At 34.1% G+C, this 24,968-nt stretch overlaps 1 protein-coding gene across 4 annotated transcripts in view; it reads left to right on the forward strand.

Annotated features, from left to right (window-relative positions):
* The first annotated feature begins 3,505 nt into the window (after nt 1-3,505).
* LOC141643625 (transcription factor bHLH25-like) overlaps nt 3,506-24,968 on the forward strand; it is a 29,468-nt gene continuing 8,005 nt past the window's right edge. Inside the window, exons 1-4 of one of the 4 annotated variants that reach the window (XM_074452847.1) lie at nt 3,506-3,637; nt 11,664-12,047; nt 12,824-13,198; nt 13,286-13,484. In XM_074452847.1, the coding sequence (XP_074308948.1) occupies nt 3,596-3,637; nt 11,664-12,047; nt 12,824-13,198; nt 13,286-13,348 (864 nt within the window). In that variant the 5' untranslated portion in view covers nt 3,506-3,595 and the 3' untranslated portion in view covers nt 13,349-13,484. The other 3 variants (XM_074452850.1, XM_074452849.1, XM_074452848.1) reach the window with 3 other exon arrangements.

Below are 24,968 nucleotides of genomic sequence, written 5' to 3' on the forward strand. Positions count from 1 at the left end.
TTAATGTGGGGGTGGGTAATCGGTTTATGAGATAAACAGCAGTGGAAAACGCGTGTGTCCAAAGCGTGGTGGGTATGCGAGCATGAGTCAAGAGAAACATACCGGTTTCAACAATGTGACGATGTCTTCGTTCAGCATACCCGTTTAATTCGGGGGTAAGAGGAGGGGTGGTAAGGTGAGTGATCCCATCGTCATATGAGCCATTTTAATGTATGCACCTCCATTGTCAGAAATTTTTTATAAAATTGGTCGTTTAAAAAAAATTAAACTAGTTTTTGAAATCGAACAAAAACGGTGGTAGCATCGGACTTTAATTTAAGTGGATATAGCCAAATATACTTGGTAAAATGATCAACAAAGATGATATAGTATTTGAAATTATCATAAGAAATGGTAGGAGATGACCATACATCGGTAAAATAAAAATTAAATTCAACGGTGCTTTAGATTGTAATGAAGAAGTAGAAAATTCTAATTTATGGCTCTTGTGTATATATATGACAAGAGTTACAAAAATCCACTAACGAACTAGGAATTGAAATAGAAAACTTGGAAATAGAATTTGGTTTATGCTTGCTCAGAAACACCATGAAGGATCATTGTACTAACTGTGAACTGGATGTTCTTAAACAAGGCTTGAACAGGCCTCTCCCTTCCTTCAAATATCTTGGAATTTCGTTCCTGCCAGATGGTATAAACTAGGCAGCCCATACTGCAGCTTGCCCATTTGCTCCGCCAATGTCTCTTTTTTACTCTCTGTTGTGACCAAAGGAGAAGGGACTGAAGGTCATTGCTACAAGTATTCATCCTCGTCCATTGCTTAATACAACATAACAGCTCCCCAATATAAAGAATAAATATATTTCGTATATAGATATAAATATAAACATGTACGGTAAAAAAATGCATTATATGATGAATTGGAGTAAGCAATTACTTATCGTAATTAAACTTGGAATCAAATTTAGGTTTTTTATGGGTAAATACAACGATCCTGTTAAAAGATAGTCAGTGAATTCGTCATTGTTTTCAGAAGGATAATTTTTGTTCAATTTGATAATTTCTAAGACGAAAAATTTGACATCAATCACAATTACATACGGGAACATACAAAAATGTTAATTGTAGAATTATTGGGTGCCTCAACCTCACCGATTTAGCGCCTTAAGCGGTACCAAAATCTCGTGGTTAAGTTAAAATTATACTACAGGTTTAAAACTGCTAAGCCACTCAACAATTTTATACTCGTAGCATAGTTACTCACATGAAAGTGTGACTCACTCAATTGCGAAACTTAAACTAATCAAAAATTTACCTTTTATTCCGAAAATTATTTATAAAAACTATAATTACGAGTGTTATACAAACAGTTGTAACATAATGACAAAGGATTAACAAATCTAAACTCAAATTATGTGTACCATACAAATCTCATGAAATCAGCATGATTTGATCCGTCACGATATCGTCTAAAATGCATGTGATGCTCCTTGAAAACGGAAACACATAAACAAATTGCATTTAAAGGTTTCACAGAGCGGGGTATATATTGGTTTTGTGTGTAATTATACCATCAATAATCTGCCTTAAGATGTAATATCCGTCTTAAGGTTAAAACGGGTAAGTTGTATTTTACTTGTATGAATGAGACAAAAATGAAATGTCTAGGCCTCTTGGAAATGAGAGGATGTTTGGCTTATCTATACAAAGGAAAATGTATAATTATTTAACTTGTCTTAACTATAAAGTAACTATTTTTTAACAGTCCGTCTTACTCGTGACAGTCACAAGTTTGTGACCTCTCATAAGTCATAACCCTCTCCCATTTATCCAACTTGCCCCTCTCAATTGCCTCTCCCATTTATCCAACTTGCCCCTCTCAATTGCCTCTTTGTCCCGCGTCACAAGATTATCCGTTACAAATAAGAATTTGTGTTTTTTTTAAATAATCAATATTTATAATAAAATGAGTAATTTCTATCCGCCAGGCCGTCACAAACTCACACTATACAAGCACAATTAGTCTCATTGTAAACCGGTATATCCGTCTAAAGATGTAAATGTTTTAAATATGTCACCACTTTCTATGAAATAATAAGTTAACTCACCATTCCACTTGTTGTTTATCTTAGAGTTTTTTGTCAGAAGGTACCTAACATTTAGGCCACTTTGCATGGAGGTACCTAACATTATTTTTTTTGCCCAAAGGTACCTTAAGTTTATAATTCACTTGCTAAGAAGTACCAATTGACAATTTCTGTTAAAAAAAACTTAACTTTAAGGCTTGACAAGACGGAAAACCTGAATTTGTTTGCTTCTCTCCTTAATCCCTTTCTTAAAAACTATTAATAATCATATAATTTAATCTATTTATCTCATCTCTAATCATGTTTAATATATTTACTCCCCCACTTCACCACCTTTTCTCTCCGCTTCATCTCCTATTCCGACCACCTTATCTCCTTCCTCACCTTAAATGAAGGGCAATTATACGATTTGAATGAAAAAACATGGTTTTTGTTAGGTCAAGACGGAATTTTGACTTTTTTTTAACGAAAAACATTAGTTGGTACTTGTTAACAAAGGATATATAAACTTTAGGTACCTTTGGGCAAAAAAATTAATGTTAGGTACCTGCGCGCAAAGTGGCCTAAATGTTAGGTACTTTTTGACAAAAAACTCTTTATCTTATTATAAAAGTGATAACATATTTAACCCGTGTACAACTTTAAACGGATAATATTCGTCTAAAGTGAGATTTTATGATACAAGATTTGGACACAATATATAACTATTGTTTTTTTTTTTGTGGTACTCAAAGTTATGGACCAACTTAAGGCCATGATCTTCCTTCCCACTAATTCTCATTTTAGACGGACTATTTTGTCTAAAACATTTAGCCGAACTTATGCGATCATTTTTATGATAAAATATCACAATTTAAAATGGGTTTTATTTTCATGTTAAAATGTTACCATATAAATTGGATCACATTTAGCTGTAAATGGATCACATATGACCCGTACTATAAATAAATCAGATGTATAATCCACCTACTGTTAATTAATTAACAAATACTCCCTCCTATTCTGAATAACTGTCCCATTTGTCATTTCTGTCTATTCACATAACTGTCCCATTTGCCATATTTGGACATGATTTTTTTACTTTCCTACCCTTGACTCTTTTCTTTATTTACCACCCCAACCACCCCTAATCCATCATATTCAATACTTTTCATTATTTAACTCTTATATTTTTACCCTTATACAATAATTTTCATTATTTTAACTATATTCCTTAATTTTCGTGCCATTGTCTAAATGAGACACTTATTCGGAATAGGAGGGAGTAACAAATATAATAATGAATATTTCGTGGCATTTTCCTATTATAAAAAAATATTATTTTTGCCATTTTAGCTGTCTTTAGCCTTTAGGGACCTCAAAACAAACCCATTCATTGTTTTTGCCACTAATAATCAGTCTATAAAATCTCCCTGCAGTGCAGCTCTCTGCCACACACACCAAAAAAAAAAGGAGATCAATAATTACGAAGGAGGAGTTTAAAAAATATCAAAGAAATTTCAAGCATTATGTCATCACCAACTTCTTATGATGATTGGTTTGCTGAACTTGTAAGTTTGCTTATACATTCTGCTCTTTTTTGTTTTTCCGCTTTTACGACGTTTTCAGTTTTGGGACTAAGGCTCTGATGTCGTACCATATTGTTCTATTGCTCCTTGTTAGTCGGTGGCCGGTGATGGATATTGTGTTTGATTTCAATAATGTAGGTTCGAGTTTAAACGTAAACATGAATTAGTACGAACACTTCCTTTTCAAATCTCGAGGGGGAGACATGACAGTCTAATAAGAGTAATATCGGTTTCATTCTATTTCTAAGTACATAATCTCATAGTCCTTTTACCTAAGTTATAGGCTACCCTATTTACCGAGTACAGAGTAATATTTTAGATATAAACTGTTTTTTTTTTTTACAGCTGTAAAATAAAACTTAAAACTAAAACAATGAAACATTGGTTTTTTTATAAGGAGTTATAAAGTTGATTTTAATGCTGACGGAATTTGAACCTAGTTTATAAGCGTCACCTCTCATAATTTTACCAACTAAACTAGTTTAACATCTGCACAGGTAGAAGATGTGAAATGTCATCGAGAATAGCTTTTGTCTAATGATTCGTTTTAGTTTTAGACTTAAACTAAAACAATATTCATCTCACTTATACACCATAAAATCATAAAATCTTAGCAAGAACGTTTAGTAAAGTCATGAAATAGGATCCAATTTTATCATTATTATAATCCGATTTTAACAAATAAATATCATTATTATAAAATTTTATCGTAATTTTGTTTTATATAGACGTGTTTGAAATATAGATAGTATTATAGTAATAATATTGCACGTGATAAAATACACAAGCTAAAATAATTTATACTCCATTTGTAATATTTTACTATTGAATAACACGGTTATCAAAACACTGATTATAGATGGACCTATCACCTATATGTCCAAGGAATATACTTAATACACAAAATCTCATTATAGACGCCACATATCCGTCTATAACTAAAGACGAGCCAAATACAATACCACATTTCTAACAGGACAATCAACAAATGTGGTGGTGGGGGCAAAAAATGTCAACACTTTCAAGCTATTTGACATGTCTTTAGCTATAGACGGATAGCAAGACTAGCTGTACTTAATATTAATAGTTAATACGATTATACTTGCCCTAAATCAGACATCTAAACCCCTACCCCTCCAAATTTCTGACTATCGCAAATTATAAAATGTAACCGGTGTATAGTGTAATCACATAAAAAGTGAATATTTTATGTTAAAAAATGGCCAATTTCTTTTATCGGAAAATAACTATTTTTTTTAACATACAATAATTATATGATCATTAAAAATTATAAAAATTATACACAATGAGCTAATTGTGGCAAAGAGATATTGTTGCCTTGTGAGATATGGGAGCCGTTGGAAAGGAGCCGTTGGAGGTGGGCTTTGGGCTTCGTTTCCGCATCGTAATATTTTGGGCTTTGCTTCACCTCGTAATAATGTACCTTATAAATTTTAAAAATCTATGAAAAATATGTTAGCTCAGTTACCTGGGCCGACCTACTTACTTCGTAAGTAGCCTAACAAAGTTATATCCTAAAAACGAATAGGAATAACTCTCTTAAATTTACAAGTAAGTTCTAAAGTAAATCAAAAATCATGTCCGAAAAATAAAAGAAAAATAATCAAAATCAACCTCGAACTTGAGAAAAAATTAACTGTTTAACACACAGAGAAGCAAATTATTAATGTGAGCAATACAAATGAGGTAAAAGGTAAAGGCAATAAAAAAGGCATGCAAAAGTTAAAATGATTATTAGCCTAATCTAGCCAATTGCTGATGTAGTTTTTTTTTTCCTAAGAAACTCTTTACAAAACCTAATAATTTTTCAATCATATCATTGAAAGCGCGTAAGTCTCTCTTAGACTCCTACCATCGTATTATCTGTCTAAGATGAAAACGACTTAAATATACACTCACATATATATATTAGAACAATTTTTTGTTATTTTCTAAGCATCTATCTTTCTTTTTATCTGATATGTCATATTTAAACCGTTTTAAGTTTAAAAGGGACAATGTCCTCTTAAATTTGTGTAATGAAAGAGCAAGTAGTCTTCATTAAGACGGAGATATTCGTCATAATATTAAAACGGTCAAATGCATCACACATGCATGAACATGTAGAACAAATCTTTTACTTTTCCCTATGTATATTGCTTTTGTTTTAATTATCTATTATCCTACATAAATATATTTGACCAGTCTTAAGCTTAAGGTAGATATCCCGCGAATTTTCCTTGACAGAGAATGGAGCTAATGTAGTTGAGTTATGACCCGACCCATCATTCACCCATCATTGCTTAATTGCTTTTGTGATCATTTGTTTTAGACTTTGCCTAGACACATTATATTACTCCAATGACTATTGTATGGACTATAAGTGTGAGCTGTGAAGGCCTGGACCATATTGATTCGCCCTTTTCACCAACACGACATTATCGTCTTAAAGTATGTTCGTCGTTATATATAGAGTACTCCCTCCATATATCTATGTTTGTTCCATTTTAACAAAATACTTCTCAGTTATATATTAGAAAAATGGGAAGAACACTTAGTGCGAAGGGATCGGAGTGTCTTTTTATTTATTCGACATATTTGTTACATACTTCATCTGTCTTCTTTGCGAACAAATGATTGGACGGAGGAAGTATTTGTTTATTATAATAGATAAGTGAAATCAATTTTTGATGCACAATTATGTGAACATAATTTTGTGGGGATGTGTTTTTTAAAATATAAATATAAAGGTATTCCTATTAGTACTTAATTCAAATCTAATTGTTTTGAATTGTTTTTATTACTCGAAAAACTACAATTGCATATATGAAGGTTACTTTACCCCAAAACAAGGTTGGAGTTTAGAAAACATAGTATAATGCCATGAGCAATCTGAGACTTATAAGGTTTTTTACCATGTTTTAATCACTAAACTCTGTTATCACATTTTTATAACCAATATTACTATCCTTGTTCGCTTTGACTAAAGGTACAACGTACTACTCCCTTCAATTCACCATATTCTTCCCTATTTCCTAAAACGGTTATTCAGGTTTTCTTCCCCTTTCTATTTTTGGTAACTTTTTACTCTTATTTTATTCATATCTCTCTCCTATTACCCCACTCACCCAACTCTTTTAATCTTATTTTATTCCTTACTTTAATATTTGTGGCTCACAATTCATTATTTAACTCTTAATTATTCATCCTCATCTCCTATCACCAAACCCCACCCAACTTTTTATCAATATAATACTCCATTTCTTAATTATTGTGCCCAAACTAAAGAGGGAGAAAATAGAGGATTGGAGGGAGTATAATCTTAGAAAAAAATACTGAAAAACAAAATAACTCCCAAACAACAGTAGTCTCTAGGATGACGGTAGTCGTTTAAGTATAGGATAAATCTTTTATTAATCTTTAGATATCCTTCTTTTATAGTCACTTTTACCCTATCCGTCATATTTGTCTTGTTTTAAGCTCAAAAACAAACACCACTCGACTTAAATCATAATTTGTACCCAAAAAAATAGTGTTCACATTTTAAAGCATTGGAGGACCTCAGTTTTGTGAGGAGAGAATCCGACTCCACTAATTTTGTACACTTAGGTGGACCAAGTAGATTGATACTGTACTTGATAGGTACATGGAGGTCGTGTTGCTGAAAGTGTTGTCACTTTTTTCTAGCCTTATTAGACGCCTACAACCGTTAGTGAGGTGGTCGTAAAAAATAGGGCGTTAATTTTATTATATAAAATAAAATCTGAGGGAGTCACATGCACCATGAGTTTTATATTGGTAGACAACATTTTTAGTGTCCTTTTCATACTCTTAGAGTTTTGTCTAAACCCTACGCACTTTCGAAACGGTCCGGATTCTCTCCATTACATGAAAAGAAATGGACATCTATTACTTCTCAATGGTCCGAATTAATTCTAAGCACAATCGGATGGTTGTAAATTTATTTGAGAAAGAAAAGGTAAATGGGTGAGTGTGAAATATATAATAGAATAATTTTTGTGAGAGGAAAATGGATCAAAAGGTAATGAAGAGGATCCTTTTCCCTTTCAAAACTGACAAATTTTGTGGTTGTTTTCATGCATTTGTGGTCACTCCTCACTCCCTGTCTTTTTTGTCCTTTTCTATAGGAAAACGGAATTGACTGGTATTGTGTAAAAGGGTTTTATTGTAAAATATTACTCCCTCCTATTTATAATAACTCTCCCCTTTTCTCTTTTATTTATTCATATAACTCTCCTCATTTTCTTATTTAGTAAAGTTTTATACTTATTTTATTCACCTTACCCCACAACAATGCCCCACAATACTCATACTTTATCTTATTTTAATCACCTTACCCCACAACAATACTTATTTTAATCATCTTATCCCACAATAATATCTTCCTTCTCTCCAATTACATTACACCACCACAATACTTTATAATAAAATATCTCTCCTCTTAATTTGCGTACCTTTTGAAAGAGGAGAGTTATAATGAATAAGAGGGAGTATAAAACTACGTTGTTAAGTCTTTGATATCTTGTTAATAAAGTGATGAATGGTGAAAGTTATTTTATTCGGGTCCTTCGAAAGTAATTGGTTTTACAATAAAGATTGTATAAAAATGGTTTTACAGAAAAAATTATTGATTTATCAATGCATTTATTTTACTTTCAAACCATTTATTATAAAAACAAGTTCATGTATTTAGCTAGTTTCTCACTCTTCTTAGAGAAAAAGTTGTTGATTCGAACAAGCAATGATTTTGAGAATGTCTTTATTTGATTTTATATGATTTGCGATACAATATTTTGACTTTGTTTTTTCTATATTTATGACATATACAAATATTTTAGTTATACATTGTAATTTTTTTATACTCCGTATTTGTTTAATAGGAGTATATTTATAATTTATATTCTGTCTAATCATGTAAAAATTAGTAATTATTAGAGTTCAATTATCTGTTTAAACATTTGGCCTAGTTAATGTATAATATTATCAAATACTCCCTCTTATTCACTATATTCTTCCTCTTTCCTTTTTGCACAAGAAATAAGAAAATAAATTTGGACCACACAAAACACACTACCCACATGCAATTTAATTGGACCACACAAATCAACCCAAAAAAGAAAATATGGAAGAAAACCCGAATAAACCGAATAAAGAAATATGGAAGAATATAGTGAATAAGAGGGGGTACTATTATAGGCTGGTGACTTTGAGATTCTGAGATTTCAAGTTCCAATCATATTGACTTTTAAATTTTACAAGTGGAATCTTAACATGATATAGAGGAGCCTCTGCACCGTCACATCACTAATATTCAGTAACAATTACCTATTCCTCCTCACAAGACCTCTCTATACATAGTTATATCACTTAAATCTCATTGAAGACGGGCACTATCCGTCACAAGCTGAAGACGGATAGTGCCCCTCTCACAAGATGCAAGTGGCAATATGCATGGGTGCTCCATTTTCCCTCCCACTTGCCAACCCACTTGCTTTATTGTGAGAGGTCTTCAGCTTGTGACGAATATTGTCCGTCACAAGCAAGACGCTTTGATATAGTTATATCACTTTTAAGCTTTATACTTTTGTTTGAATTTTTAACAACTTATATGAATGATTGGAGTCTAATTAATGGGCCCTATATATTTATGAATTACTCCGTATGATCTAATGCAAAGAATCTCTGTAGTCTATTGTGTGCATGGACCCTCTTTGTTTTCACAAATTCTTGTTTATGATGGTACATATCCGTCACTCTTGAGTGACGGATACCATTTTACCTCACAAAGTACCCACTTTTTCTCTCTCTGCAACACTATTTATGTGGTCCCCTTTCTCCACTAACCCATTTTATTACCATTTTATCTCACAAATTATCCGCCACAAATGGTAACCCGTCACAAGGGAGACCACTTGCTTTGTTTTTTATTATATCTTCAACTCCATAGGTAATCAATAATTGTGTTGTACATATTCTTATTTATAACGGGCATATCCGTCTAAGCTTACGACGGGTTAAATATTATCCATATGGGGAGATAAGACAAAAGCAAAGTACCAAGGTAGTAGCATTTTGCTTTGTCTTATCTACCCATGTGGTAGTATTTGACCCGTAACAAGGGAGACTTGTTGTATTTGTTGTACGTCCTTTTACATTTTTTTGGTGTCTCAGTCAATTGTAGTCCTTTCTATTTTAAAAATGAACTTGATGAGCAATTTGATAATAGACACTCAATTTGTTCCACTTGTCATTTAGTAATTGGTTCCCTCTTCTTTCCTTGGTCTTTGTGCCAAAACAAAAGAATAACAATTGACCGGGACGGAGGGAGTAATTTCTTTTGAATCTTACTTTTGTGTCAGAGGTCACATGTTCGAACCCTGTAAATAAAACAGTATTAAAACTCAAAACAATTTTTGTTTAAGACGATCATTATCTGTCTTAAGGTTAAGACGAGTCAAATATATTATATGTGATGAATAAGACAAAAGCACAATGCATTAGAAAAGGTAAAAGATTTAATCTATATGCCCATATAGGGTGATATTTGACTCGTCTTAAAGCAACACTAACCGTAAAACTCCAATATCCTCTGCCCCACTTTTGTGTCTCATTTTGTGTGGACTCCACTTATTTTTAAGGGTTAATTGATAGGAATAATCCAAACTATTACTCATCTTCTCGTAATAATCCAAACTTTAGTTTAACTCAAAATAAACCACCCTAATACTCGTCTCTTCTCATAATGTACTTGGGCTACTTTTCACCTGTAAAATCAGGTAATGTATCAGGTCATTCCCATTTTTTTTAATTAAGCTTCTTTCCTAATTCCTCCTACTCCATTAATGACCTTCATGACAAACCATCACCATTACACCACTTCCTGCCCAGTCGACCACCATCCCAGCACCACTGAACTAGGACTACACAAAACCACCATCAGTTCCTTTTCTTAACTGACGGATTCCTCCGGCAACACACTGATTGATTTCGTCACATTGACTCCTACCGCAGCGCCGCCGCCATCGAAGTTGTCGCCAACATCAGCTTTATCATCTACGTCGACGTCGACTTTCTCACTGTGGTGGTGCATTTATATCCACAATTGCATCAAAATTAGAGCTCTTGATTATTAACCACTGTCACTACTACCGCAAAATCAAATCTATTAGTAGATAATATGATAACTTGATAAGTCATAAGTGCAATATTATTTACTAATAAAATCGTTTTAAATTTTGCACTTGTAATTGAAGGTGTTGTGTGAGTGTGTATGAATTTGGAGATTAGTGATAGATAAATGGAATTATATTGCTATCACGACATTGATTATGTCTGTCCTGTCATGTTATTAATTTAGTTTTACGAGGACAAGAGGAGTCGAGGGAATGCCAGATGAGGGATTCGTCGGAAAACCCGTTAAGAAAGTCGCTATTTTGGTGGTAGTGGTGGAGGGTGGATGCGGTGGTGGTGTGTTCGGATGGAGACATGCGTGGACTGGTTAGGGTGGAGGCGTAGCGGAGGAGGGCGACAAAGATGGTGGTGGGGAGGGTGTAGGGGTGGTGATGAGGGGGAAGGTGGGGGTGGCGGCAGGTAGGGTGTTTTTGTGTTTGGTGAGGGGTAATAAAGGAGTACAGGGGTTGAAGAAGATGGATTAGTATCATTATTGTTATTATAATGATTTTTCCTATTTTTTTTCTTTCTTTTAAAGGTGTGACCTGATTAAGAAGTAGTCGGTTACTGGGTGTGTTTAAAGCAGAGGAGACTAATAGTGTGGTTTATTTTGAGTTAAATTGAAGTTCGGATTATTACGAGAAGATGGGCAATAGTTTGGATTATTCCTATCAATTAACCCTATTTTTAAACACATCACTCGTATTATACAACAAATATGCAATGTACTCGTATTAAGCTACTCTTATACCAAAAAAAAAAAAGGTCATACAAAGTTTTGAAGATCATAATGTCTTAAATCTGATTCCATCACCAGGAAAACATGGATGATGATCCAGTACTATTACAAGAGTTCGTAGGAGATTGTTTAGTGGACTATCAACCCGAAGACACGGCGGGTCTTCTGGAGGATCCGGAGCTCCAGAGCTACACTCTTTCAGCAGGCTCAGAATGCTACTCACCAACAGCTGCAGCAGCAGCAGTAGTTCCTCAACAACAGCAGCCTACTGAATACTTAGCCGGTCCCAGCAACGATGATGTAAGCCAGAAGCGTCCACGTCGTGCGACAACGAAAACGACTAAGCGACCTCGAAGGGAGCCTGATGAATGTCATAGCCATATCATGGCTGAACGTCAACGTCGTCAGAACCTTAGTCAGCGCTTTATTGCTTTATCTGCTCTTATCCCTGGCCTTAAAAAGGTACTCTTCTTCTACTCATTTGAAACAGTTTTCATCATAGTTAATGTACACAAAATCTCATTATAGACGGCACATATCCGTCTATAACTAAAGACAGGCCAAATACAATACCACATTTCTAATAGGACAAACAACAAGTGGGGTGGTGGGGCCAAAAACGTCACCATTTTCAAGCTATTTGACCCGTCTTTAGCTTTAGACGGATCTATAGCAAGACTAGCTGGTTAATGTATTATAGAACTGGTTGTACTCCTCTTCTACTCTTTGAAACAGTTTTCATCACAGTTAATGTATTATACAACTGGTTATTCGGAAATTGTCGTTCTGTTTTTATTAAGTCGGGATGGCTTGTATGTCGAGTTCCTTAACTCACCATACTTGTGAGCCAAGGCTCATTCGAAAAGAAAATTCAAATGAGACTAATTCACGGAAACGAAGGGAGGTAAACCCGGCAAAATGACCCGACCATAACCCGAATTGACCCGAGCAGAACCCGAATTGACGACCCGAAACCTGAATTGACCCTCTGAATGTTTATTATCGCAAACTGGCCATTACCCCCAAATAACTTGAAAACAACTCACCCGAAAATGACCCAAAACTAAAATTACCTGACATACAAGCCATCCCGACTTAATGAAAACAGAACGACAGTCATTAACTCACCATAGGCTAATACGGAGAGAGAAAAGTCAATTGGGACTAATTCACTGAAACCACTGGAAAGGGGTTGTTCTAACTTAACCAGAAACGTTTTGTTCTGCTAATTTGTTCAGATGGATAAAACCTCGGTTCTTGGTGAAGCTATAACTCACATGAAAGAACTCAAGGAAAAAATGAAAATCCTAGAGGAGGAAAATGCTAGAAGGGCGGCTGATTCGGTGGTGGTGGTAAAGAAATCAAATGAGTGCCACTCGTCGTCGACTAGCCAGAGCAGTCGAACTAGTTGTCTAACCAATGATGACCAACTCCCTGAGATCGAAACTCGATTTGTCAACAAAACTGTGGTGATTAAGATACATTGTCAAATGCAAACTGGTGTTCTCCCTAAGATTATGAATCATATTGAAAATCTCAATCTGTTAGCGACCACCAGTAATAGCATGCCTTTCAACAATAATACTACTCTTGATATAAACATCTTGACTGAGGTAATTTTACTCATTAATCTGCTTTGCTTATTCTCTTGATTTTACGAACTCGAGACTTATATGGATCATACATTGTCAATTCTTCAGATGGAACCGGATTTTAACATGAGCCCCGAAGAAATTGTTGCAAATCTACGTTCAATCTTCTGATGTGCTGTAGGAGTTTGTCATCTCCGATTCATTCCGGCTTTAGTTTGGAAATCTGTACTTTTGATCTTTGAATGCAATAAAAATACGTTCCTCGTCTAATTCTATAATAAGTTGTATAGTATTCGATCTTTTAAGATGATCGCGAATCTTACCATAGCTGATAAAAGATCGTTTTAGTTGAACCTTGCCTTACCAAGGCACCAAGCCATTCGAACGGTACGGATGCCTAGGACCCAAGACACTGACCGCACAAAGGAAACGACAGTTGGTCACAGATGTATAATAATGGGACTGAGCCATGACAAGTTCACAACGGTCCCAACTGTCCCGATGCAGAAATTAGCCAGGCCACGTATCATGACATTTGTCCCTCGAATACCCAGTTTTGATGACAAACCATGGACACAATCAGATTTTGTCCTTGGATTAGCAACTTTCATACGAATTTTCAAGTAAATGAGATCAGTCGAGTGGTCTCAGTTGGAGTCTTGGAGATGGGATTGCACGTGTTTGAGGATTGAACGAGATTCAAGCTACAGAAATGGTGGAATCTGCTAGCGGTGTGAAAGGAATAGCCTTAAGAGCCAGAAAACAAGATGACCTTCCTTATGTGTAACGCAAAAATGAATCCTTAAGATGTCTTAGTCTAGTGGTTAAGACACAGAGGCGCTCGCCTCCGCTAGCGAATGGAAATTTCGAAGTTTAAGTTAAAATTTTCAAATTTTTTTCGAGTTTCCCTTAAATCCTTGTTCACCCCCTGAAATTTTTCGCATCAGCTAGAGTCTAATAGACTACGTATTTGTATGTAAGGCCGAGGCCCATTTACTTTGTTTCCGAGTTTCTCGCTTTAAACCCTAAGCATGCGTTGTACTATAAATACGGTTTCCTTATGAAATAAAACGTATGAATTGTCCCTTAATTTTCTTATCATGGTATCAGTAAACCAAAACACAAAATAAAGATCATAAATTCCAAAACCCTAGCCGCCATGACTGTAGGCGACACTTCCGGTTCCAAAATTGAGCCGTCGTCTCCTTACTATCTTGGTCCTCAAGACAAACCCGGTGACTCTCTCACCCCCGTTCGTCTGACCTTGGAAAATTTTGATGAGTGGGCACACGATATTCGCGTTGCTCTTAAATCTCGTCGTAAGTATGTATTTGTTAATGGTACCATTAACACCCCTCAAGCCCCTTGTACTCAGGACGATTGGGAAACAATCCATTCGATGTTAGTTTCTTGGATTACCCACACGATTTCTGCCGAGGTACGCGCTCTCCTTCCTAGGTATGAAAACGCGAAAACTTTGTGGGACGATCTACACGCTCGTTTTAGCGTTGTCGATGGTGCCCGTATTCAGCAGATTAAATCGGCACTCCATGACTGCCGACAACTCGACACTATGTCGATAGCTGTTTATTATGGCAAGCTCTGTCAATTATGGGATGCTCTTGATAAACAAGAACCCTTAATTGATTGCCAATGTTGTTCTGCCTGTACCAGTGGAAAGCAACATGCTGACCGTCGCGAATCCGATCGTCTGCATCAGTTTTTAATGGGTTTGTTACCCGGTCCGTATGCTTCCCTTCGTTCTGTGATTTTGTCTCAATCTCCACTCCCTACGGTTGCAAGGGTGTTCCACATGTTAACTCAAGAAGAGCGGGTTCGCGGTCTTGCTAATTCTCCTGAGTCCGTCACTGAAGTTGCGAGTTTTGCTGTTAATGCCTCTACTCGACCTCCACAAAAATTGCCATCTCAGATGTCTCGTAAGGAGCGCCAGCAACTTCATTGCAACCAGTGTAATCGGAAAGGGCATGACAGGAGTATGTGTTTTGATCTTCTTGACGAACTTCCTGATTGGTGGTACGAATTAAAAGGAATAAAGCCTCCTGCTCGAACTAATAATTCTGGCCGAGGACGTGGTAGCTCGGGCAAGGGAGGTGGCCGTGGTGATCGGGGTGGAAGTGACCGAGGTGTCTCTCGGGGCCGTGATGACAGCAGCAACACCAGCCGTGGAGGAGAACAGACTTGAACTACCGAAAGTAGTAATGCTGTCCATGCTTCTTCAACCGCGGCGTCTGACTCCTCGAAAAATTTGATAACTGTATACGGTACTCCTACTCATACTCATTCCGGTAAGTGGTTAATCGACACGGGATGTTCCCACCATGTCACTGGAAATTTTGCATTATTATATGACGTTCGTAATATACCGAGTCGCGTAGTTGGGTTGCCTGATGGTTCTCTTATTCACGCATCACAAGTGGGCAGAGTGGACTTGACTTCTGCATTATCCCTTTCATCGGTTCTTTATGTTCCAAAATTGCATTGCAATTTAATCTCTGCCTCTCAATTATGCGATGAATTGAAATGTATATTTGTGACTAATGCTAAATTTTGTATAATTCAGGACCCGGATACGAGGGAGACGATTGGCACGGGTGATCGACTGGATGGACTATACTACCTTCGTGAAGAAGCGAAGACCGTTTTGAGGAATATTGCAGTAGAGTCAAATTTAGATTTATGGCATGCTAGATTGGGGCATCCGTCTGAGCCAGTTGTTAAGATGCTTCCTTTCTTTCTTTCTAATAAACAATCGTTGTCAAAACCGTGTGAGGTTTGTCATCGTGCTAAACATATCCTTAGTAGTTTTCCGTTGAGCAATAATACAAGTTTGCGTGTTTTTGAATTAATTCACTGTGATTTGTGGGGCCCATATGATATTCCGTCCTCTTCTGGAGCTCGTTATTTTTTAACTTTGGTAGATGATTGTTCGAGGGGTGTATGGCTTTATCTCTTAAAAACCAAAAACGAGGTGTATGACAAATTCATGTTGTTTATGGCTATGATTAAAAGACAATTTGCTGCTGAGATAAAAATTGTACGGAGCGATAATGGGACGGAATTTAATTTGTTAAAACCTAAGTTTGCCAGCCAAGGTATCTTATTTCAGTCATCCTGTGTTGGGACGCCTCAACAGAATGGAAGGGTCGAGCGCAAACACCAGCACATTCTGAATGTGGCTCGCGCATTACGGTTCCAAGCCGGCCTTCCCATCGAATTTTGGGGCGAATGTGCCTTAGCAGCTGCTTACGTTTTGAATCGAACTCCGTCTCGAATTTTACATGGCAAGCGTTCACTATCTGGTTAGCTGGTATTTTTGGGTGGCTCGCCCGTTTCGTGGAAGTCTAAAAAGCAAGCCACTGTTTCTCTCTCGTCGGCTGAAGCTGAATACCGTGCTATGGCAGCTATAACATGTGAGATCAAATGGCTTAAGGGTTTATTGGAATGTTTGGGTGTGCCTCATCCTTCCGCTGTTTCACTCTCCTGTGATAGTAAGTCTGCCTTACACATTGCTAATAACCCGGTATTTCATGAGCGTACCAAGCATATTGAGATAGACTGTCATTTCGTTCGCGATGCAATTCAAGACGGTCTTCTCGCCCCATCTTACGTACCTACTACTGTGCAACTCGCCGATGTCCTTACCAAGTCTCTTGGTGTTTCTCAGTGTGTGGCATTAGTTAGCAAGTTGGGCATTCTCAATCCGTATGCTCCAACTTGAGGGGGGGTAATAGACTACGTATTTGTATGTAAGGCCGAGGCCCATTTACTTTGTTTCCGAGTTTCTCGCTTTAAACCCTAAGCATGCGTTGTACTATAAATACGGTTTCCTTATGAAATAAAACGTATGAATTGTCCCTTAATTTTCTTATCAGAGTCAATTCCTAGTTCAGCCACTAGACACGGATATTGTGAACAATAGGTCTCAGACTCTCAGGTTCGAATCTCCTTATCTCCTCTATTATAGTGCAATAAGTGCGCACTTTATTAGGAAAAAAAACTTCCTTTTCAAATCTCAAGGGGACAACATGATAGTCTAATAAGAGTAATAGGTGTTACATCGGTTTCATTCTATTTTTGTTCTTGTTGCTTTGTAATTAATTATGCAATCTTTTTACCCGTACTATTTTAGTAAGTACTAATATAAGGTACAGTACTCATTTTTCATCTCATTTTCATGGCAACCATAAAATTAGTTTACCGCAAGTCTTGTTATAGACGGATATATTTGTCTATAGCAAGAGACGGGTCAAATACCCTTAAAGTGGTGATATTTTTGGACCCCATCACGCAAATTATTGTTTGTCTTATGCGTAATGTGATATGTTACTTGCCCCGTCTTTAGTTATAGACGGATAGTTGCCATCTATAATGTGATTTTGTGTTAATTCTAAGTACATAATCTCATAGTCCTTTTAACTAACTTGTAGGCTACCTTATTTATGAAGTAATATTCTAGGTATAAAACTTAAACTAAAACAATGAAACATAGGTTTTTTAGTGTAAAGGGGGGTCATAAAAGTAATTTTAATGCTGGCGGGATTTGTACCCAGATCATGAGCAACACCTCTCGTCACTTTATGAACTAAATTAGTTGACATCTGCACAGTGAAACACGAGTAAAAGATGTGAAATGTCACCGAGAATAGATTTTGCCTGATGATATGTTTTAATTTTAGACTTAAACTGAAATAATATTCATCTTAGTGATACACCATAAAATCATAAAATCTTAGCTAAAACGTTTAGTAAAGTCATAAGATAGGATACCGATTAATTTGTTAAAACTGTTTATTTATCTTATAATTTGGTTTTAACAAATAAATATCGTTATTATACAATTTTATCGTAATTTTGTTTTATATCGACGTGTTTGAAATATAGACAATAATAATATTGCACGTGATAAAATACACAAGCTAAGATAATTTATACTCCATTTGTAATATTTTACTATGGAATAACACGGTTATGAAATCATTGATTATGGATGGACTTATCACCTATGTGTCAAAGGAGTACGAGAGTATGATTTTACACAAATTCTCCTTTGTGACAGATATTTTTCGTCACAAACTTATAATCTTTCATAAATTATAAGTGGGAGAGCAAGTGAGGAAGCAAGTGGGAAGGAACTTGTGAAATGTCATAAGCTTGTGACTGTCACAAGCAATACTTATTGATAATTTTACGCTTAATAATCCGCCATAGTATATTATTGTTCATTTGTTCCTACAGTATATACTTAGTAGTTACAATTGGTCTCCCTTGTGACGGGTTACCATTTGTGGCGGATATTTTGTGAGATAAAATGGTAACAAAATGGGTTAGTGGAGAAAGGGGACCACATGAATAGTGTTACAGAGAGAGAAAAAGTGGGTACATTGTGAGGTAAAATGGTATCCGTCACAAGCTTGTGACGGATATGTCATGTCTTCAATGAGAATTTGTGTAGTAGTTAATACAATTATACTTGCCCTAAACTAGACATCTAAACCCCTACCCCTCCAAATTTCTGACTATCACAAAATATAAAATGTAACCGATGTATAGTGTGATCACATAGAAATGAATATTTTATGTTAAAAAATAACCAATTTTTTTATTGGAGAATAATTACTTTTTTAACATAAAATAATTATTATGATCATTAAAAATTAAAATGTATTGTACCTTATAAATTTTAAAAATATCTGAAAAAATACATGTTAGCTCAGTTACATGAGTTATGTCACCTACTTACTTCATAAGTAGCCTAACAAAGGTTATATCCTAAAAATGAATAGGAATAATTCTTTTTAATTTACAAGTATATGTTCTATAGTAAATTAAAATTGGGTTTTTCTATCCTATGCCCACTAGGCATAGGATAAGAAACCAAAAAGTGAAAGAATTAATGATGTTTTTATGGGAAATTGCAATATCTTATCACTTTACAAGAAAAACATTATTAATTCTTTATTTTTTAGGTTTCTTATCCTATGCCTAGTAGACATAGGATAGAAAACCCGATTAAAATTTTATGTCCAAAAAATAAAATAAAAAAAATCAAAATCAACCTTGAACTTTGAGAAAAAATTAACTGTTTAACACTTTAACACAGACAAGCAAATTAAATGCGAGCAATACAAATGAGGTAAAAGGTAAAGTCAATAAAAAGGCATGCAAAAGTTAAAATGATTATTAGCCTAAATCTAGCCAATTGCCTATGTAGTTTTTTTTTTTCCCCCTAAGAAACTCTTTACAAAACCATAATAATTTTTCAATTATATGATTGAAATCGCGCGGCAAGTCTTTCTTGTAAGATAAAAACGAGTTAAATATGCTCTAATTTACGCAAATATAGAACAATTTTTTTTGCTATTTTGTAAGCATTCTTCATTTTACCTCATCAGTCATATTTGTACCGTTGTTAAGTTTAAAATGGACAATGTCCCTTATATTTGTGCAATGAAAGAGCAAGTAGTCTTCCTTAAAACAGAAATATTCGTCATAATATTAAAACGGTCAAATATCATCACACATGCATGGACATATAGAACAAATCTTTTACTTTTCTCTACGCATTCTACTTTTATTTTATCTATTATCCTACATAAATATATTTGACTCGTCTTAAGCAAGATAAATATACCCGCAAATTTTCCTTGAAAAAGAATGGAGCTAATAATGTAGTTCAGTTCTAACCCGACCCATTCACCCACTATTGCTTTTTGTCTTGATCAATTGTGTTAGGCTCTGCCTAGACACATTACTCCAATTGACTATTGTTTGTACTAGAAGTGTGAAGGGCTGGACCGTACTGATATGCCCTTTTCACATTAACGTCTTAAAGTATTAGGTCTCAGAGACGGTTTTTCAATAAGTTTATTGAGAAAATATGTTACAGTTTTAAAAAAAAGTGGTACTAAAGGTAATAAAATAGGTACAAATCATGATTAAAGATAAAATGAATATATTTATTATGTACATAGGTCTGAAATTACTATGTCACGATCAACAACAAAAGGGTAACGAAATACAAATAAAAGGGTACGGAAGACATGGTCTCTCAACAACTTATTAAAAGACCGTCTCTCCCAAGTTTTAATGTTCGACATATTCGTTACATACTTCATCCGCCTCATTCATTTATTTTGACTCTTTGGAAACAAATGAATGGACGGAGAAAGTATTTGTTCATTATAATGGAGATATATGTGAAATCGATTTGTGATGCACAATTATGTGAACATATTTTGTGGGGATGTCTTATTTAAAATATAAAGGTATTCCTATTAGGTACTTTAACCAAAATTTAATTGTATTGAATTGTTATGACAAATTTAATAATGAAGTTGATCATGATAATTGTTTTTTGGATAAACATTTAATATCTTCCATATTTGTATTAATTTAGGGATTTAAGACTAAATTACACATAAATCAATACAACTAATGCTATATTAAGAATTACTTTCCTCATTTAGTTCCTTAAATACAACCCATCAACTATAACTTGCATACATTAAGGTTATTGTACACCATACCACAACAGAGTTATATTAGGATGACATGCTCGGAGTTCAGAAAACATACTATCATGCCATGAGCAATTGAGATTTACAAGATTTATTCAAATTTAATCAAACTCTACCATCACAGTCATATAACCAAGGATTCGAACCCGGGACAATAGGTGAAAAATCAAAGCCTTTATCTTTAAGCCACAAAATATTTATTGTATATTTAATGGAATAATATTTACTTATCTACTATTCAGTAATAATTGGAGTAACAAAAATCCATCTACTAAACCATTTTTTTTATGTTTGGGGTAGCGGACGTCACCCCTTGCTATTAGGTGGATCCGCCCTTGAGTGAGGTTGTCGTCAAAAATGGTCGAATTTAACATTGCTTGATAAACAAAATTAAATATGAGCTAAGAGAAGTGAAATATAAGGTAAAATTAACACAAGCAGTGGTGGAGCTAGGGGGGGCTAGCAGGGCCCCCCCCCCCCCGACGGATGAAATTTTCGAAGTTTTTAGTTAAATTTTTCGAAATTTTTTCGGGATGCCTTATGAAATTAGTCGTTCGCCCCCCCTAAGTTCAAATCCTGGATCCGCCACTGAATACAAGTGAAACACACATTCGTTATCTTTGGTATGCACGGAATAAACCCTCGCGTATATGTGATAGCTTGCAAACCACGTACGTAAATCAGTCTACCACTCGTTTTAGGGGTAAAACCCAAGACCCTTAAGTATTTCACCCAAGTTTTAACTATTAGAATCATCTCATCTCATATCACATTGCCTTATGAAACAGAGAATAATAGAATACAAGATAGAACAGAAAATGAAACAGAGAAATCCGCTCCAATGATCATTAGCCTAATCTAGCCAATTGCTGATGTAGTTTGTTTTAGGAAACTGTTTACAAAACCTAATAATCCAAATTTGTAATAAAATCATTGAAAGTGAATGGAGCTAAACTAGTTATGACCCACCACTGTATGTCTGTATGTACTAGAAGTGTGAAGTGTTGGACCATATTGATATTGAGCTGCCATTTTCACCTACATTGTCGTTCTAAGGACACTAGTAATATAGGTTTGTCAATAAGTTTGTAAGTTGATGTGTTAATTATTGTAAAAGTTTGTCTACAAACTCTCTATTGTTGGACATGAGTGTTGAGGTTCATGGATGAGAGGGGTTATAAAATAGTATACGGGTTTGTGGAGAGAAAAGGTGAGAAAAGAAATAGTATAGTGGGTCATGTGATGAACCTTGAAGAGGTTTATTTTTGTTGGGATAAGCTTTGTAGGTATATGAGTTTGTATACTAGCTTATGTGTCATGAGAACAAACTTATTGGAGGTTCATCGTCTATTACTAATGCCCTAAAGTTGTTCGTCCTTATATATCTATTTGTTTATTCCACATATTTTTGTATGGTGGGTTTCTATTTAAAAATACGGAAAATACACACGGTATTTCTGAAGTTCGACATTTTGCATGAAATACTCAATTTTTGTATCTGGAAAATTTTAAGAGGTTATAAAGTGACGATTTTTTTTTTTTTCAAATAGAGCATCTTTCCGAATACAACAATATGAAAAAAAAGAAATTGTCGAGTTCGGAACTCGTGAGCAGGAGATACGAGTATATGGTCACTCAAAGTATGTTCCGTCAAAAGAAACTTTGACATGCAAAAATTCCTAACCACGAGGTCCAAATACAACATTTTTTTCAGATCGTAGTTCTCGAAAAAAAATAATCGATTTGGAAAAAAAATCGTCACTTTCTGAACTCGTAAATACGAGTTATGGCCTCTTAAAGCTTTCCGGATCAAAAAATTAGGTATTTCGTGCAAAATGTCAAATCTCAGAAATATTGTGTAAATTTTCCGAAATAAATATTTAGGTATTCGTACTCAAAATTGTCGTGACAAAATTACATTGTACTCAAACTAAAGACTATATAACTTGCATACAACAAGGTGTACACCATAAAAAAAATAATTGCGTAAAATCGTTTTACACAAGTGTTAATGTAAAATTGGTTCTTAGATAAATAGGATGCAGTTTTATATTAAGACCGCCTTGCAAAAGATCTTCTCCCATAACAGATTGTCAGATTAAGGTGACACATTCGAATTGTATAAATATATATAGTTTTATGCTATGAGTAACCTGGTTAGACTCGTAAGATTTCACCTAAATTTTAACTATTGAACCACCATTTCAGTTATATAGCCAATATCATTATCATCAAATACAGTATATAACGACACAGGAGGTTCATTGCACTTGAAGAGTGGTTAGTGCACATGTCCTCCCATAGCGTGTGTTTAAATTCCGCTTTGTGACATTATAGGCTGCCATGATTTAAACTTGTCACATTTGGTCACATTGGCTATTTGGCTCTCATATCATGTTAAAAATTCATCTCAATCAAAATACAGTATATAACGACACAGGAGGTTCATTTCACGAATTTTTATAAACAATGGAGGATCTTAGTTTTGCTAAAAAAAGGTTCCAGCTCCGCAGATTTTGTACATTTAGCCATTTAAGTGGGCCGGTGGGGTGGTGGATTGATAGGTACATGGAGGTCGTGTTGTGGAAAGTGTTGTCAACTTTAAGCCTTAGACGCCTACAACCGTTAGTGAAGTTGTCGTAAAAAATGGGGCGTTAATTTTATTAGAAAATAAAACCTGAGCCAGTCACATGCATCACGAGTTTTATATTGGTAGACCACATTTATAGTGTCCTTTTCATACTTGACAACGTAAACACTATCGAATGTGACAAATTATGTGGTTGTTTTCATGCATTTGTGGTGGCTAATCACAAATAGAATTATACATCTAGTTGTATCATAAGTATTGTACAATTAAGTATAAGAATTCGAGCTTATATGTATTTTTTCTGAGTTAATTCAAAGTTCATCTTTTTAATGTGTAAATAGATGAGCTCAATACTTTCTAATAAAGTTCATATTCTTTAATATAAAGCTCGGATAAGTTATCACAAAGCTCAGATTCTACATCGTACAACATATACAACTGGTTGTTTAATCTATGAATTGATCGCTAATTGAAAAACAACTTAATTGAATCAATTGAAATAAGAATTCATGTAATTTGTTCAACAAAATCGAATATTAACTTATTTAATGAGTGGATTAAGATTCTTCATTGGAGAATTTGGATCAATTTGATTATTAAATATGAAAAGAGAAAAGAAAAAAAAAAAGAGAATTTTTAGTTTTCTTTTTTTTTATGAAAGAGTAATAAATGGAAAAAATGTGGAAAGATGTATATGATTGAGTAAAATATGTCCATAAAAGAGCAACTACTTAGGCCCTGTTTTTTTGGACTGAAATTGTCTGAACCGAACTGAACTTAATGGAGCTCAACTGAACTGAACTTAATGGAGCTGAACTAAACTGAACTGTACTGATCTTAACTGAACTGATATTAACTAAACTGAACTGAACTGAACTGAAACAATAACAATAACAATAACAATAACAATAATAATAATAAATCTTATAATACCAATAATTATAATAATTATTATAATAAGATTATTCATTAATAATAATAATAATAATAATAATAATAATAATATATTAATATAATCTAATAGAAATATAATAAGATATATAAAAAATAAGATAGTAATATAATAATAAATATAGTAGTAGTAATAATAATATACTATTAATATAAGTGATAGCATTATTAATAATAACATAATATCAATAATAATAACTAAAAAAAAATATGATAAGTATAATATAATAATAATATAAATAATAATAACAATAACAATAAATAATAATAATAATAATAAATTATTAATATAACAATATTAAATATAATATTAATAATAATATTAATAATAATGAATATATTAATAAAATAATAAATATAATTTACAATAATAATAATAATAATAATAATAATAATGCTAAAAAATATTGTCATTAATCATAATAATATAATAATAAATAAATATATTAAATATAAAAATAAAAATAAAAATAAAAACAATAATAATATAATAGTAATATAATAAACATAAAATATAATATAATAATAACAATAGTAAATAAATTAATATAAGAATAATGATAACGGTAAGAATATAAAATATGAACAATAATATTAATGTTGAAATAAATTAATCTGAACTGAACTGAACTGAACTGAACTTAACTTAATGGAGCTGAACTAAACTGAACTGAACTTAATAGACCTAAACTGAACTTATAAGAACTGAAAT

Source organism: Silene latifolia, chromosome 2, assembly GCF_048544455.1.
Source record: "Silene latifolia isolate original U9 population chromosome 2, ASM4854445v1, whole genome shotgun sequence".
NCBI classification, from domain to species: Eukaryota; Viridiplantae; Streptophyta; class Magnoliopsida; order Caryophyllales; family Caryophyllaceae; genus Silene; species Silene latifolia.